Source organism: Chelonoidis abingdonii, chromosome 1 (genome assembly GCF_003597395.2).
Source record: "Chelonoidis abingdonii isolate Lonesome George chromosome 1, CheloAbing_2.0, whole genome shotgun sequence".
NCBI classification, from domain to species: Eukaryota; Metazoa; Chordata; order Testudines; family Testudinidae; genus Chelonoidis; species Chelonoidis abingdonii.
In genome coordinates this window covers 369,536,682-369,551,877 of record NC_133769.1, presented here as the reverse complement: position 1 = coordinate 369,551,877, position 15,196 = coordinate 369,536,682, and the positions used below count along the sequence as shown (strand labels likewise).

Sequence of the window (15,196 nt, the reverse complement as noted above, 5' to 3'; positions counted from 1 at the left end):
TGCATTAAGCTCTAGAAGCCCGAGGTTTGATCCTGCCTGCTGACGACTGGGCTCTGTCGACATTACACTTAGAGACTGTGATCGAGTTGTGCCGTAACCTCTTCTTTAAGCTTCTTCAGTTTATCACTATGAGGGTTTTTCTAATCCTTTACTCATTCTCATGGCTCTTCTATGACCCCTCTTGAATTGAACAATTTATAAACCTACTTCTTCAACTGTAGACACCAGAAGAGCACACAGGATTCCAGCTGTGCTCACACTAGTGCCAAATAAAGAGGTAAATAACTTCTCTGCTCCAACTCAAGATTCCCCTAGTTGTAAATCCCACATTGCACTAGTTCTTTGGCCATAGCCTTGACCTGGGAGTTCATGTTCAGTTGATTATGTCCCCCAAGTCTTTTTCAGAGCCATTGTTTCCCAGATTGGGTTCCTCATCTGGTAAGGATCGCCTGCATCCCTTGTTCCTAGATGTAAACCTCTACACTGAGCGAGTATAAAACACATATTGCTGAGGCACAGAGGGATTAAGTGAGTTAGCCAAGGTCACAGAAGAAGTCTGTGGAAGAGCCTGGAACTGAAGCCAGTTCTTCTGAGTCCAAGACTAGCATGTTAACTACTGAACCAGCCTCCTTCTCTGGGGCTAGACATTGGGGAGGGGTAAGTTGGCACCTCAGCATGCTGAGCTTACCAGAAACTCAGAGAATTAAACTCCTGTGACTTCACTAAACAGGAACCCAAGAACAATTCCTTTTCCAGATGATAATGCTGAGTCATGCTTTCTGCTGAATCGATTCATGGGCAAATCCATTGCCCAGGGCATGCAGTGGGGAGTGGAGGGGGTGTCACAGTAAACAAGCAACTCCACATGAGCTCCCAGTGTGACACAAAATGGGCTAATGTGACCCATAGGGACATAGGCCTGGAAGGAACCTCCTGGGTGAATGAGCCGAGACCACTGCTATGGCTGATGACCACAACACTTCTAGTGGGGAGGGATGGCTCAGTGGTTTGGGCATTGGCCTGCTAAACCCAGCATTGTGAGCTTAAACCCTTTGGGGATTGCGTTTCTGCTTTGAGCAGGGGGTTGGAAACTAGATGATCTCTTAAGATCCCTTCCAACCCTATAATCTATGACATATTGTCTGGTGCAATAACCTGTTAAACCCCACTTAAAATGACCTGTGGTGTTGGCACCCTATAGTCCTCTTGGGAGCTGTTCAAGAGCCTTCCCTTGGATGGTCAGAAACTTCTTTCTCTTTTCCAGCCTCAGTTTACTCATGGTCACTTTGCCCTCTTTGTTCTTATGCCCAAAACCTCCTTTATTTCAGGAGCTTGTCTTCCTCCCTGGTGTTTACTCCCAAGATGTACTTATGGAACATATAATCCCTGCTCAACTGACTTGTCTTAGACCAGCCAAGCTCTTCAAGTCTCCTTGTAAGACAGGCCCGCCATTGCCTTGATCATATTAGGAGCCCTTCTCTGCACCCGTTCCAGCCTGAACTCTTCTATCTGGAATAGGAGTGACCAGAATTTTACACAGTTTGCAAAAGGAAGATCTCTCCAGTGCCTGTATAGATATTAGCACTTCCCTATCTCTCCTGACACATTCTAGGATTATTTGGCTTCTTCAGAGCCACATTATATTGATGGCTCACAGTCATTCTGGGACTGAGGTAATACACCCATCTGAGTGATGACTGACCTGGCCGGATTCTCTGCTGTGGCAGGCCTACGTTGTAGAACGTGTGGATGGCAGAAGACAGTTACAGAGGTTTGATTCGCTGGCCTGTCCCCATGCCTCGGTGGAGTTTAGAGAAGCTTCAGGCTGAGCTGAACTCTGTGCAGTAGTAACAGCTTCCAAGAGCACAGTGCACTCTGCCAAGTCCCTGCTCATGGCTGTCGTAGCAAAGTGCCCCAAGGCAGCCATGCAGGTACCCTGTCCTTATATATGGGATATACCTATCTCATAAAACTAGAAGGAACTCTCAAGGATTATTGAAATCCAGGCCCCTGCCTTCACTAGGACAACCAAGTACTGATTTTGCCCTAGATCCTAAGCAGCCCCTCAAGGATTGAACTCACAACCTTGAGATTAGCAGGCAATGCTGAAAACACTGAGGTATCCCTCTCTCTTAAGCACCTGGGTGCTTAGACTTGCTCTAGCACTGCCATGAGAGCAGAAGCTATTGTTAAATGCATTTAGTCTCCTGTTCTTTTTTCCTTTCAAGATAGAAAGTTCAAAACTCCCTAGACCTGCCCAATATATTTTGTCAACTGCCAAGTCCTTGCAATGATTTACCTGGAGATAGTTAAACAAGATCCTTCTTTGTGTGTCACATGATTCAGTCTTCTCTAAACCAGGATGTACGACCTGTGTCCCTGTCCTCTCCTTTATCAGCAGCTCACCACTACCTGGAATATGTAATTGTCAAGCTTGCCGTGAAACCTGTTTCCTCTATGTCCTCTGAGCTCCCCTCTTGGGAGGCATGAGCAAGCCATGAGAAGAGCTACCCTGGGGGGCCCAGCTTACTGTGGGGCACTGAACGCTACACTCCCCTTGGTTCTACATCCTGGGGAGCAGGATACAGGCTGAGTTCTCTTGGGCCCCCCAGCTCCCTGCCTAGGCAGATGGGATTGGGGCACCTCACAGTGGATCTGGGTCCTAGGCGGTCTTGCCACAGCCTGGCTCTGGCCTCCAGGTGGACCTTGGGAAATGAGGAAGAGAGTAGCTGGGATCTTGGGGAAGACATGGGCAAAAGGAGGGGGCCTCAGTAGAAAAGTAGGATAGGTTGGGGGCTCAGGGGCAAGGGCAGGTCAAAGGGGATGGGGTCTCCTGCATGTATCCCACTTTAGCTTTTGAAAAGATGGTCACTCTACAGTGAATGGGTGGATAGTAGGTAGTTGGGCTTCTTTGGGGAGCTAAGACCTGTTTCCACCCTTTGAAAACACCTGGGGCCGAAATGAAGGGGCTGGGGAGGGAACCTGGTCCTGGTTTTGTTCTTGCAGACGCGTGTATTCAGACCTCACTCACACAGGAAGAACGGCTCTGCCTCAGTCCTTATGATAGTGGGTTAGGCTTAGCAGGTGTGCGGTGTGCAGAGCCACAACAGGGGGGCTGCCTGAATGGTCTCTGTGGTTCCTGCGCTAATCCGGTCTCTGACATGACAGTCACAGCATCTGGCTGAGGCGTGGGGAAGGGTGGCTCTGTCTGTGCCCCTTGAATAGCCCCTGTCCTAGCTGGTGCACACCCTGGATCATGCAGCACCAGTGCACTTGGAAGGGGCAGGACTGTGGCTGCACAACAGCTCTGCAGGTTTTTAATGGCCTTGTGGATGTTTAACCAGAGACAGGAAAATGACATATGAGATGTAATGAGAAACAACATTCAATCCCTTCTCTTTATAAACTGTATCAACAGGATTCTGAGGTCAGAGCAGCCACTGATATGTTTCTTTATGGACACATCCCACCATCCCTGGCTCTCAATGAACACAGTCATCAGTAAATGCAGCTGCTGCCTTGGTCTCCTTCCTCAGTTGTGCTGTCCTTCTTCATCAGCCCCTCTCTCGATTGCTCCAGGGCTTGAGTGTTTTCTTCTACGAATGGTAGATCGTAGGCTCATGCCAGGGCTGCGAAACAGGTGACCCACATTTTTCAATTCCGGTGGCACCAGCGCTGGAGCCAGTTGATGAACTGACTCTTCACTTCATGAACACCCTGATTATCCTCACATGAAGGTGTTTGCTTTTCACACTGTACACGATTGGATTTATCAGAGGTGGGACAAGCAAGGAGATGTAGCCCAGCAGAATCTGAAGTAACGGAAAAGAGCCCTTCCCAAATCTGTGTATCACAGACATGCCAATCACTGGTGTGTAGAATAGCAGGACGGTGCAGATGTGGGAGATGCAGGTGTTGAGGGCCCTGAGGTATTCCACATGAGATGCAATGCTCAGCACTGTTTTGAGAATCATCACATAAGAGAGAAAGATGAGCAGTGAGTCCAACCCCATCTTTAAAAGATTAGTAAACAAGCCATAGATGCTATTGACTCTGCTATCTGAACAGGCCATCGTCATGACCTCCTGGTGCAGGCAGTAGGAATGGGAGAGGACATCGGCTTTACAATATTGGAACCGTTTCAGGAGAAAGGGAAGTGGGACTATTATGGCCACCCCTCTTAGCAGAAAGACCAATCCCGTCTGTGCTATTCTCAGCAGGGTTAAGATGGAAGCATATCTCAGTGGGTTACAGACTGCGATGAAGTGGTCAAAGGCCATTAACAAGAGTATGGAGGATTCAATGCATTGAAATGAGTGGATGAAGAATAGGTGGCAAAAACAGGCATTGAGGCTGATCTGCCTACAGTTAAACAAGTATACATCCAGTATCGTTGGTATGGTGGCTATCAATGTGCCAAAATCTGTGACGGCCAACATGGAAAGGAAAATGTACATGGGCTCATGGAGGTTTTGATCTGTTTTTATAATGAACAGAATGACTGAATTGCCTACTATTGAAATAACATACATGAAACAGAAGGGGATAGAGATCCAGAGATGGACGTCTTCCAGCCCAGGTATCCCAGTGAGAAGGAACACCACTGAGTTGAATTTGGTGTCATTGGTAGTTGACATAATATTTTCAGCAGATCTAGGGAGTTTTGAGATTTTCTTCCTGAAAGTAAAAAGAACAGGAGACTAGATGACATTCAATAAGACACCTTTCTCCTCTCAGTCAGGACACTCCCAGTAGCTCAAGCTAGATCAGCAAAAACATACTCTTGGATTTACACCATTGATAGGAAGATAGGCATTGCCAGATTGTATCACATCTAAAGTCCATGTAGCCGTGTATCCAATGGGAAGTTCCAGATGCTTCACAGGAAGGTGGAAGAAGCCGTGCAATGGGCAGCTGTGAGATAACCTGCTCCTAGGGAAAGTTTCCCCCTTACATGCACTAGTTAGACATATGTTGTGATGTAAATCAGGAAGGTTTAGAGCCCTTCCAAGTTTTTTTTCTTAAAATCCTCACTGATGTATTTGGATTTTCTAGTTACCCGTATAAACATCCGGTCCCTCTTTGAATCCTGCTAAGCTCTTAGCCCCTTTGATATCTTGTGGCTGGGAGTTCCTCAGCCTACTTGAGCACTGTGTGATTTTACAATTGTGACCTTCCCTTGGACACCCTTTAGGGCCCTCCACTTGTGAGTGTATCCCATTGGCAAGTACACGGTGAAAATGGTCATAGCATTTATCTGTCCTGCATCAAAGCTATTTATAAAAGTGTTTCATTGCCTCATTTCATGTATTTTTTCTCCACTCCTGAGAGTCCAAATTATGCCATAGTCATTTTCCAGCACATGGGATAAATTCTTAGGGACGGGTTCTTAATTTAATAACAGTGACTTCAACAGCGTCACTCCAGATTTACATGTGTAAATTCATTCAGAACCAGACTATTAACTTTCCTTTACCAATTGCATCCAGCGATAAACTCTGAACCCCAAGAATCCTTCCAAGAGAAGCTGAAATGCTTTGCCTGGCCAATGTTGACTGAATCCAGAGAGTTCGATCATCCTAAAAGCTTCTCTTCATCCTCACAGCGTCTGCCTCCTCTCCACATGCAAAGGTCTGTAGATATCTGGAAATTACAGGCTAACACAGACAATTACTTCACCTAGGTGTGGAAGGGGTTGGCATCACAAATGGGTAAACAGTGCAAACACTGGTGTTGCACTAATATCCAGTGGAGTGTGAAAGTTATTTCAGACATGCTCATGTAACAGATGATGGGCGCAAATTACTGACAACCACTATTACATTCCGCTTTCCTGCACTTCAGCTCTATTCTTTGCTCATACATTGACCCACAGTTCCAGACTCTCATAAATTTTTGGAAAGTCTTGCACAGGTATTGCAAAGTTATTGAGTACACGGCCCTGTATGTAAGTGTTAGAGACAGCTTCTGGTCTGTTTCCAGGAGACAGTATCATATAACTGTTCACTGAACAAAGAGTTAATGGAACAAACAACATTGCAAAGAGTATGCGGAGCACTTCTGAAATACTTTCCAAAGCAAAAGCCATTAAGCAGTAACATCACCACACTGCTCCTTCCTGTAGAGATTCCAACAACTCTGCTGCTGGCTTTCAACATACAAACGTCATGAAAGCTTGGTTAGTAATATTTGTATCACAATGAATACCTTCGGCATAACATTTATGCATCTGCACTTTAGCACACACATGTCAACCACATGTGCTGGACCTAAGTGGAGCTGCTCGGCAAGCACAGTTGTCTCACAGTGTACTGGAGCCCAGGGCCCCATCTGAGGGTGAGAGTATCATGGAATTTCACTCCATGAGAGAGAAGGTTAAGAGGCCTGATATCTGACACTCAGAAACCAGAGCGGGGGCAGGAATGTAGGTAGCCTTCTAACTCCCAGGGGTATCTACACAGAAGAGGGGCTGGAACCCTCAGCCAGTCTGGAAATATAAATCTGCCTTATCGGACCTGTTACCACAAAGCTACACAGCTCTGAGTTCCTGCCTTCCCAATTGAGCCAGAGAATAAAATTTTTCTGAATGCATTTATTGATTAAATTTCCAGGAGCAAACAAACCTGAAGCGATTTGGGAACTAGTCACTGACATTCTTTGTGGTCTTTTCTCACTGAGCCCCTGGCAGGATCAGGCCCAGAGCACACAGCACCTCTAGAAATGGGACCCCTTCAGAAATCCTGACTGAGGGCATTGGGGTTTTTAACACTCCGAGCTCGATTTGAATCCCAGATTTTTGTGTAGCTTGGATAACCTTCTGTGGACTATGTGCAGATGTAGGGGAGGGGTTCCAAATTTACGTAGCCCTGCCTGCCCTCTAGCCCCATCAATGAGTCACACAGACAGCCCAGCTGAGTCCTCTGCTGCTGCACAGAACATCTGCAAATGGAAACAGTTTGCAGCCTTTCCCCTTCACTTCACATTTTAAAGATAGTGAAACCTGCCAATGTATGAAGTTCCTCATGGAAGGGGAGCCGCTGACACCCTAAACAAGTATTCACCCTAAAGGAGAAGAAGTCTTTTGAGATAGCACAGGCAGCAGGCAGTATCTGTTCGGATAGAGAGGTATCTGTTTTTATGAAGCATGCCTGCACATTCCCTTGGGGGCCACTTGGCCAACAGGGAACCTCAGCTGCTTGGCTTCCTATGCACCAGCTTTAACCCCCGTCACGGCCAATGGCAAACTGCAGGAGCACAAATCACAGGGGATGCCTGGTGATGCCACCCAACTGCACTGCAGCCCAAGCCCAGCTGCAGGCTCTATTCCTGGAATACAGGCTTGTCATCACTGTCCCTATGGTTCTGGTTAGTGAGATAGCTACCTCAGGGGCAGCCGAGTAGTAACAATGATGCCGTCACAGCTGTGATCTTGTTGAAAATAATAATGATAATAACAACAACAAAACAGCAGCACCATAGGAGGAGATTTCTCCCCAGCAGCCCTGTTGTCTCTATTTCAAACCTAGGAGATAGCCCAGGGAAGGAAGATCCCACATGGTTCCCTACACGGAAATTTCCCTTTGATTATTTCAGTAGGGAAGAACCCTTCTCTTCTCCATGAGGAAATTTTCATATTTGGAGCCTTGTGCAATCTCCCTTCCTTGCCCTGCATGCTGGTTTTGAAATGCAGGAAAGGTGTCTGCCAGAGAGAAATCTGGTCAAATATTGACCTCCTTAAAGAATTCTAGTAGAGTGGTGAGGCATGATTTCCTTTTACAAAAACCCTGTTAACTCTTCACCAACAAATTATGTTCATCTCTGGGTCCGACAATTTTGTTCTTTACTATAGTTTCAACCTGTTTGGATGGCACTTAAATCAGGATTACCAGCCTATAATTGCCAAGGTCACTTCTTGAGCCCTTTTAAAAAAAATGGCCTCACATTAGTTATCCTCCAGAAGCTGACTTAAATGATATGTTACAGACAACAGTTAGTAATTCTGCAATTTCACATTTGAGTTTCTACAGAACACTTAGGTGAATACCATCTGGTGGCCTATTATTATTTAATTTATCAATTTGCTCCAAAAGCTTCTCTAATGACCCCCTAGCCTGGGAAAGTTCCTCAGATTTCTCACCTAAAAGATTGCTGAGGCATGATTTGCCTTAGAGAAGCTGTGTTGATTCTTCCCCAACATAATGTGTTCATCTTTGTGTCTGACAACCAATTAGCCTGGTACTGAAATTAGGTTTTCTGGCCTGTATTTCCAGGATCACCTCTGAAGCATGTTTTAAAAATCAGCATCACATTAGCTATTTGCCAGTCATCTGGTAAAGAGGCTGATTTAAACCATAGGTCACAAAGCACAGCTTGTAGTTCTGCAGTCTGGTTTTTGAGTTTCTTCTGAACTCCTGAGTTCATCCCATCTGGTCCTGGTAACCGAATGCTGCTAGGGCTCATTGAAGGGCTCATTGTTCAGTGTTTGTTGCCCATGTAGGTACTGACAGACTATGATTAAGTCACCCCTTAACCTTCTCTGCATTACGATAAATAGATTGAGTTTATTGAGTCTATCACTATAAGGCAGATTTTCTAATCCTTTCTATCATTCTCTGGGCTCACCTCTGAACCCCTCTCAAATTTATCATCATCCTTCTTGAACTGTAGACACCAGAACTGGACAGAGATCCCAGCTGTGGTCACACCAGCACCAAATGCGGAGGTAAAATAACCTCTATTGCCCTACTTGAGATACTCGAGATTCCCCTGGTTATACATTCTGGGTTGCACAAGCTTTTCCATCTGTAGCAGCACACTGGGAGATCATGTTCAGCTGATTATGACCTCCAGGATTGGACCCCTATCGAGTAAGGATGCCCTGCGTCCCTTGTTCCTAGATGTAAACTCTTCATTGAGCCATATAAAAACACACGTTGATGAGGCACCAAAGTGTGTTGCTCAAGGTCACAGGAGAAGTCTGTGGAAGAGCCTGGAACTGAAACCAGTTCTTCTGAGTCCTGGGCTAGCATGTTAACCCCTGAACCATCCTTCCTCTCTGAGGCTAGTTGCTTGTGGCAGGGGTGGCCGGCAGCTCAATATGCTGAGATTACCAGAAACCCAGGGAACTAAATTCCTGTGACATCACTAAACAAGAACCCAAGAACAAGTCCTTTTACAAACAATAACACTGAGTCATGCTTGCAAACACTAGTCCAATGATTGTGCTGAGCCTCTCAGTGTCTCTGTGACTCTTCAAAAATCCCCTTAGAAATCCACTACCTATCCTTCACTGTCACCCCGGAGCACCCACACATCTGCCACAGACACCAAGGTGGTGGTGTCACGGGGCTTCCTACAAGCAGCCGTCACAGGACACTGTGGTTAGTGGCTTTTTATAGACCTATGTCAGAGGTGTTGCTCTGTGGAACCCTGACACCACCCTGATCTTAGGGTCTCAGAGTCTCTGAGCACCTGGAATGTATTTATCTTCCTGTCACCACTGTGAGGCAGGGCAGGGCTATTATCCACCTGTGCAGAGGCTCAGAGACAGCCAATGGCTTGTCTACGGTCACACACAGCAAGGGAATCACACTCAGCTCTCTTCAATCACAGATCCTCTACTGTGCCAGACCTGTGCTGTAGCACATGAGGATGGCAAGGAGCCAGTTATAGGGGTTTGATTCACTGGCCTGTTATCCCCCTGCCTTTGTGGAGTTTAGAGCAACCTTGGGGCTGGGATGACCTCTGCCCGTTAGTAACGGCTTTCAAGATCACAGCGCATTCTGACCAAGTCCCTGCAGATGAAAGCCACCCTAGAGTGCCCCCCTGGGGCCTGAGGTAGCAGTGCAGGTGCCCTGTCCTTCCCTCTAAGGTCCTTGCAATGACTTATTCACAGCCTGGATTATTTTTAAAAAGAGTCCGCTTTGTGAGATGCACTTATTCAGTGTTCTTCAACCCTCCAGCTCCATCCTCCTTTTCTCAGGAGCCCCCACATACTCCCTGCACCATCCTGCTTGCCTGAGTTGGAGTTGGTTCAGACTTGCCACACCCTCTGCTCCTCCCCAGAGGCCCTGCCCCCTGCCCCCATCTATTCCCACTTGACCCTGCCTCCTGCTCCTCCACTTCCCCTCAGGCTCAGCCCCCAGCCAGGCCAGAGACAAGCCGTGGTAAGAGCTACCCGAAGAGCCCAGGTGGTTGTGCTGATCCCCAGACTCTCTATGTTCTCTGGGGGTGCATCCTGGGGGGCAAGGACACAGGCTGGGGGAATCTCTTGATCTCCACAGCCCCCTTCCCGGGACAGGTGGAGGGTCTTTGGCTCCTCACACTGGCTCTGGCTCCCTGGGCAACTCTTACCATGGTCTGCCTCTAGCTTCTGACCTGGAGAGGTGATGGAGCCTACGGTATTGATTTCTTGGGTGTCATAGTGTACTCACTGATCATTTGTGGTAAATAAGTTAATCGAGCCCTGTTCTGGATTTACACATGGGAATCTGGAGTGACACAAGCTGAAGTCGTGTTACTGAATTAAGAACCTGGCCTAAGAATTTATTCCTCTTTTTCTATTATTCTGCAAAGTTGCAGTGCATATTTGGATTCTCTTGGTGTGAGAAAAACATGCTAATTTAGAATAATGCAGCAGATAATACAAGACTGTTTCCCATGCACTTTGCATAGCATGCTCAGAAGTGGAGGGCTTAAAGGTTTTTCTGTGTGAAGGTCACAACTGTAAATCACACAGTGCTCATAGGCTGCAGAACTATTACCATAAGGATACCATGGGCCATGAGTTTAGCAGGTTCAGAGCGACTGGATGTTATATGGGTACCCAGAACCATAGAGTATGAGGATTGTTTTTTAAGGCTTGAGGGCTATAACTTTCTGTTATTACAACAAACCATGTCTAAATACTGGGTAAGAGGGAAAACTTTTTTGGGAGGAGGTTATATCTAGCTTCCTACTGCAGGCTTCTTTCCACCTCTTTGCAGCTTTGTATGGAACCCTGGATTACTGGGTTAGATGGACTGCAGGTCTGATCCAATATGTCAGTTGCCTATTTCTATTGCTGCTGTAAAATCCAAGACTAGTTTTTGCTGATCTTGCTTAAGCTTCTGGGAGTCTCTGAACTTGCACGGAGAGCAGAAAGATGTCCGTTAAATATCATCTAATCTCCTGTTCTTTTTACTTTCAGAAAGAAAAGCTCAAAACTCCTTGACCTGCCCCGTACATTATGTCAGCTGTCAATGACACCAATTCAACTCTGCAGTGTTCCTTCTCACTGGGTACCTGGACGGAAAGCGTCCCTCTCTGGATCTCTGTCCCTTCTGCTTAGTGTATCTTATTTCAATAGTAGGAAATTCAGTCATCTGTTCATTATAAAAAAGATCCAAGCCTCCATGAGCACCGTACATTTTCCTTCCATGCTGGCTGTCACAGACCTTGGCATAACAATAGCCTCCATGCCAACAATTACGTATTACTTATTTAACTCTAGGGGATAGCCTCGATGCTGTTTTACTCAGCTGTTCTTCATCCATCATTTCAAAGCATTGAATCCTCCATCTTTTTGCTGATGCTTTTGACTGCTTCATCGCGGCGCAACCCCTGAGATATGCTTCCATCTTACCCCTGCTAGAGATAGCCAAGATGGGACTGCTGCTTGTGCTAATACGGTTTGTCCTAATAGTCCCCTCCTCTTCTCTTTAAGACGGTTCCAATACTGTGAGCCAGTGTCCTCTCCCCTTCCTACTGCCGCTGCACAGGAAGTCATGATATGGCTTTGTTCCGATTCAAACACCATCTACGGCTTGGTTATTACATTCTTAACCATGGGTTGGACTTGCTGCTCATCTTCCTCTCTTATGTGATGATCCTCAAAACAGTGCTGAGCATCACGTCCCACACGAGTGCCTCAAGCCCTGCAATACCTGCATTTCCACCTCTGCGCCGTCCTGCTCTTTTACACACCAGAAGACAGTCTGGTCTGTGATACCACAGATTTGAAGGGCTCTTCTCCTACTTTCAGATTGTCCTGGGCTACGTCTAACTGTTTGTCGCCGCCATGAGTCCAATTGTGTGAAGCGTGAAAAGAAACACCTTCGTGTGAGAAATAGGCGTTCGTCAAGTGAGGGTCAGTCATCACGGCTCCAGTGCTGGTGACCCAAAGATGAAAACATGGGCCTCCATTCACCCTGGACCCTGCTAGAGCTGATGAGTACTGATCTCTACCTCTAGGGACAGGTCAGAGGGCGGAGCAGCGGGGAGAAGAGCTGGTGAGGGAATGCCGTGCACTTGGGGTGGTAAGGAAGCAGGCAAAGCTTTCAAAGTGACTGTGTCTTGGAGGAGCCGGGTTGACCTTTGTCAACGTTTTTTTTCCACTTAAATTTAGAGTTCAAGGAGTGGGGACCTGCATGAACACTTCTAAGCTTTTATTATGCCTAGGTCTGGCATGCTGCCACCAGCAAGAAGTTAGTGTCTGGCACACTTTCTGTTCCCCAAACCTTCCTGGGGAACCAACGACCCAAACCCTTGGGTCTTAAAACAAGAGAAATAACCATCCCCTCCTATCACCCCAGACCTTCCCCTCCCTGGGTTGCCTTGAGAGGCTTACACAGATCCCCCTTGGATCTTAAAAGAAGAGGAATTACCACCCCCTCCTTTCTACCCCCACCAATCCCTGGTGAGTTCAGCTCAATCCCTGGATGTTTAAAACAAGAAAAATCATCAGTTCTAAAGAAAGCTTTAATTAAAGAAAGAAAAGGTAAAATTATCTCTGTAAAATCAGATGGAAAATGCTTTACGGGTATACAGATTATAAAGACTAGAGAGACCCCCCCGCCTTACATTCAAAATTCACAAAGAGAGGTTAAAATCTTTCCAGCAAAAGCACCATTTCATTGAGGAACAAATCGACTAATCCGCCTTGCCTGGCTATTACTTGACTATTTTGAAACTGAAAGACTGATTCAGAAAGATGGGATAGCCTGGGTTGAGTCTGGTCCCTCTTAAGCCCAAGAGCGACAACGAACAAACACAACAGCACAACAAAGACTTCCCTCCTCAAGTATTGAAAGTATCTTGTCCCTCTATTGGTTCTCTGGTCAGGTGTCAGCCAGGTTTACTGAGCTTCTTACCCTTTACAGGTAAAGAGACATTACCCTTAACCATCTGTTTATGAGAACCCTAAAGGCTGGTGTGCTGCTCTTATCAGACTTCTGTCTACATCAATAAAGAAAGAGTGGTGGATGTTGTTTCCATTACCTGGCTCGACCTCCCATCTCTGGCTAAACATCCATGGACCATGAAAAAAGTTGCAATTCTACTGAACTTTCCTGAGCCTCTGGGTGCGTGTGATCCATGGCTTCTGCACGAGCTGTGGACAGGGCGTATTGAAGGGGCTTAGAACACCTCCCTTTCCCTACACCCTCCATGGCTTGTGTGACTGAGTTGTGTCAGAGACATGATTATGGAGAAGCGCAAGAGAGCCACTTCAGACATCCCACCCCATTAACAGATCTGCACACTAGCACACAAGCTGAGCCTACTCCCCACCAGGCAAGCAGAGTTATGTGTGCGAGTGGCGGTCTGACCACAGGAGTCCTGGCAAAGTTGTGGCCCGAGTCCCTTCCTTTCCTCCATTTCTGCTGCTCCTTGCTTGCAAAGTGGTAGAAATACTCCCCTGTTTCCCAGAGAGGATCGTCCAGATCCTTTCCCATTCACTGTAAGGTGATCATCGCCTCTGTGACTCACTGCCTGCCCTCTCTTCCCCCTTGAAGGCCTCACTCTTACTCATCATTTTTTCTGAGTCTCCTCCCTTGCCCAGGTCTTCTCCAAGACCCCCCACTTCCTCTTCATTTCCCAAGGCTCCACCGAAGCCAGAACCAAAGCGTGTGGCAGAGCTGCGATAGGAGCCAGATCCAGTAGAGAAAATAATTATCCCTTGCTTCTTTTCTGCCTCAAGGCCCCATCCCTAATCTCTCTTCCCTCCTGTTGCCCCACCCTCTCTCTCCAAGACTCATAGATCATAGAATTAGGTTGCGAGAGACTTCAGGAGGTATCTAGTCCGACGCTGCTCAAAGCAGGCCCACCCCACTAAATATCCAGCCATGTTTTGTCAAGCCGAGCCTTAAAAACCTCTAAGGAAGGAGGTTCCACCACTTTCCTAGGTAACCCATTCCAGTACTTCATCACCCCTCTTGTGAATAGCGGTCTAATATCAACCTAACCTCCCCCATTTACTTGAGACCATTGCTCCTTGTCTTGTCATCTGCACCACTAAGACAAGCCGAGTTCCATTCTCTTTGGAACCCCACTTCAGGTAATTGGAGGCTGCTATCAAATCCCCTCACTCCTCTCTTCTGCAAGTTAAGAAACCAGTCCTCAGTCTCTCCTTGTATCTTGTGCCGACTCCTATCATTTTGTTGGTCCTTTGCTGGACTCTTCTATTAGTTCACATCTTTCTGTAGTGGGGGCCTAAATGGCAACATTTCCAGATGTGGTCTCACTAGTGCCGAGTGAGGGGAATATTACTTCCTTTGACTGCTGGCCATGTTCCTACTAATGCAGGCCCAATATGTGCCAGCGTTCTGGCAACAAGGCACACTATTGACTCATATCAGCTTTCATTCACTGTAATCCCAGCCTTTTCTGCAGAACTGCGCTTGGCGAGTTGGTCCTCAGCCTGGAGTGGTAAATGGGATTCTTCCTCCAAGTGCAGGCTCTGCACTTTCCTTGTTGAACCTCATAGATTTCGTTTTGCCAATCCTCCAGTTTGTCTAGTCACTCTGGACCATACTATACCCTCCCGAGTATCTACCTCTCCCCTCAGTTTAGTGAATCTGTAAACTTGCTGAGATGCATTCCATCCTCATCCAGATCATTAATAAAGTGTTGAACAAAACCAACCTCAGAACCGACTCTGGGGCACTCTGCTTGATACTGCTGCCAATCGACATCGAGCCACAGATTATTACTCTGAGTCTGACAATCTGCCAATTTCCATCCACCTTATAGTCCATTCATCCAATCCATACTTCTTTAACTTCTGGCAAGAAATACTGTGGGACTGTTCAAGCTTTCTAAGTCCGATAGATATCATGTTCTTCTGCTTTCCTATTTCACAGAGCCAGTTATCTCATCAGTAGAAGGCAATCAGGTTTGTGAGCGATATTTACCCTGGTGACGCGCCCTGTCCTCCTTC

At 46.8% G+C, this 15,196-nt stretch overlaps 2 protein-coding genes across 2 annotated transcripts in view; both read right to left on the bottom strand.

The window, feature by feature from the left end:
- Positions 1–3,701: 3,701 nt before the first annotated feature.
- On the bottom strand, positions 3,702–4,637 carry LOC116832607 (olfactory receptor 51G2-like). The gene has a single exon (XM_075061872.1). The coding sequence runs from the start codon at positions 4,635–4,637 to the stop codon at positions 3,702–3,704; it is 936 nt and encodes a 311-aa protein (XP_074917973.1).
- Positions 4,638–5,599: 962 nt separating this feature from the next.
- Positions 5,600–15,196, bottom strand: part of LOC116832836 (olfactory receptor 51G2-like) — a 10,476-nt gene continuing 879 nt past the window's right edge. Inside the window, 1 exon segment of the mRNA XM_075061898.1 lies at positions 5,600–5,643. Within this exon segment, the coding sequence (XP_074917999.1) occupies positions 5,600–5,643 (44 nt within the window).

What these genes read in the sequence shown, in the direction of transcription:
- LOC116832607 (XM_075061872.1), bottom strand. Translation starts at nt 4,637, where the DNA reads ATGTCAACTACCAATGACACCAAATTCAACTCAGTGGTGTTCCTTCTC.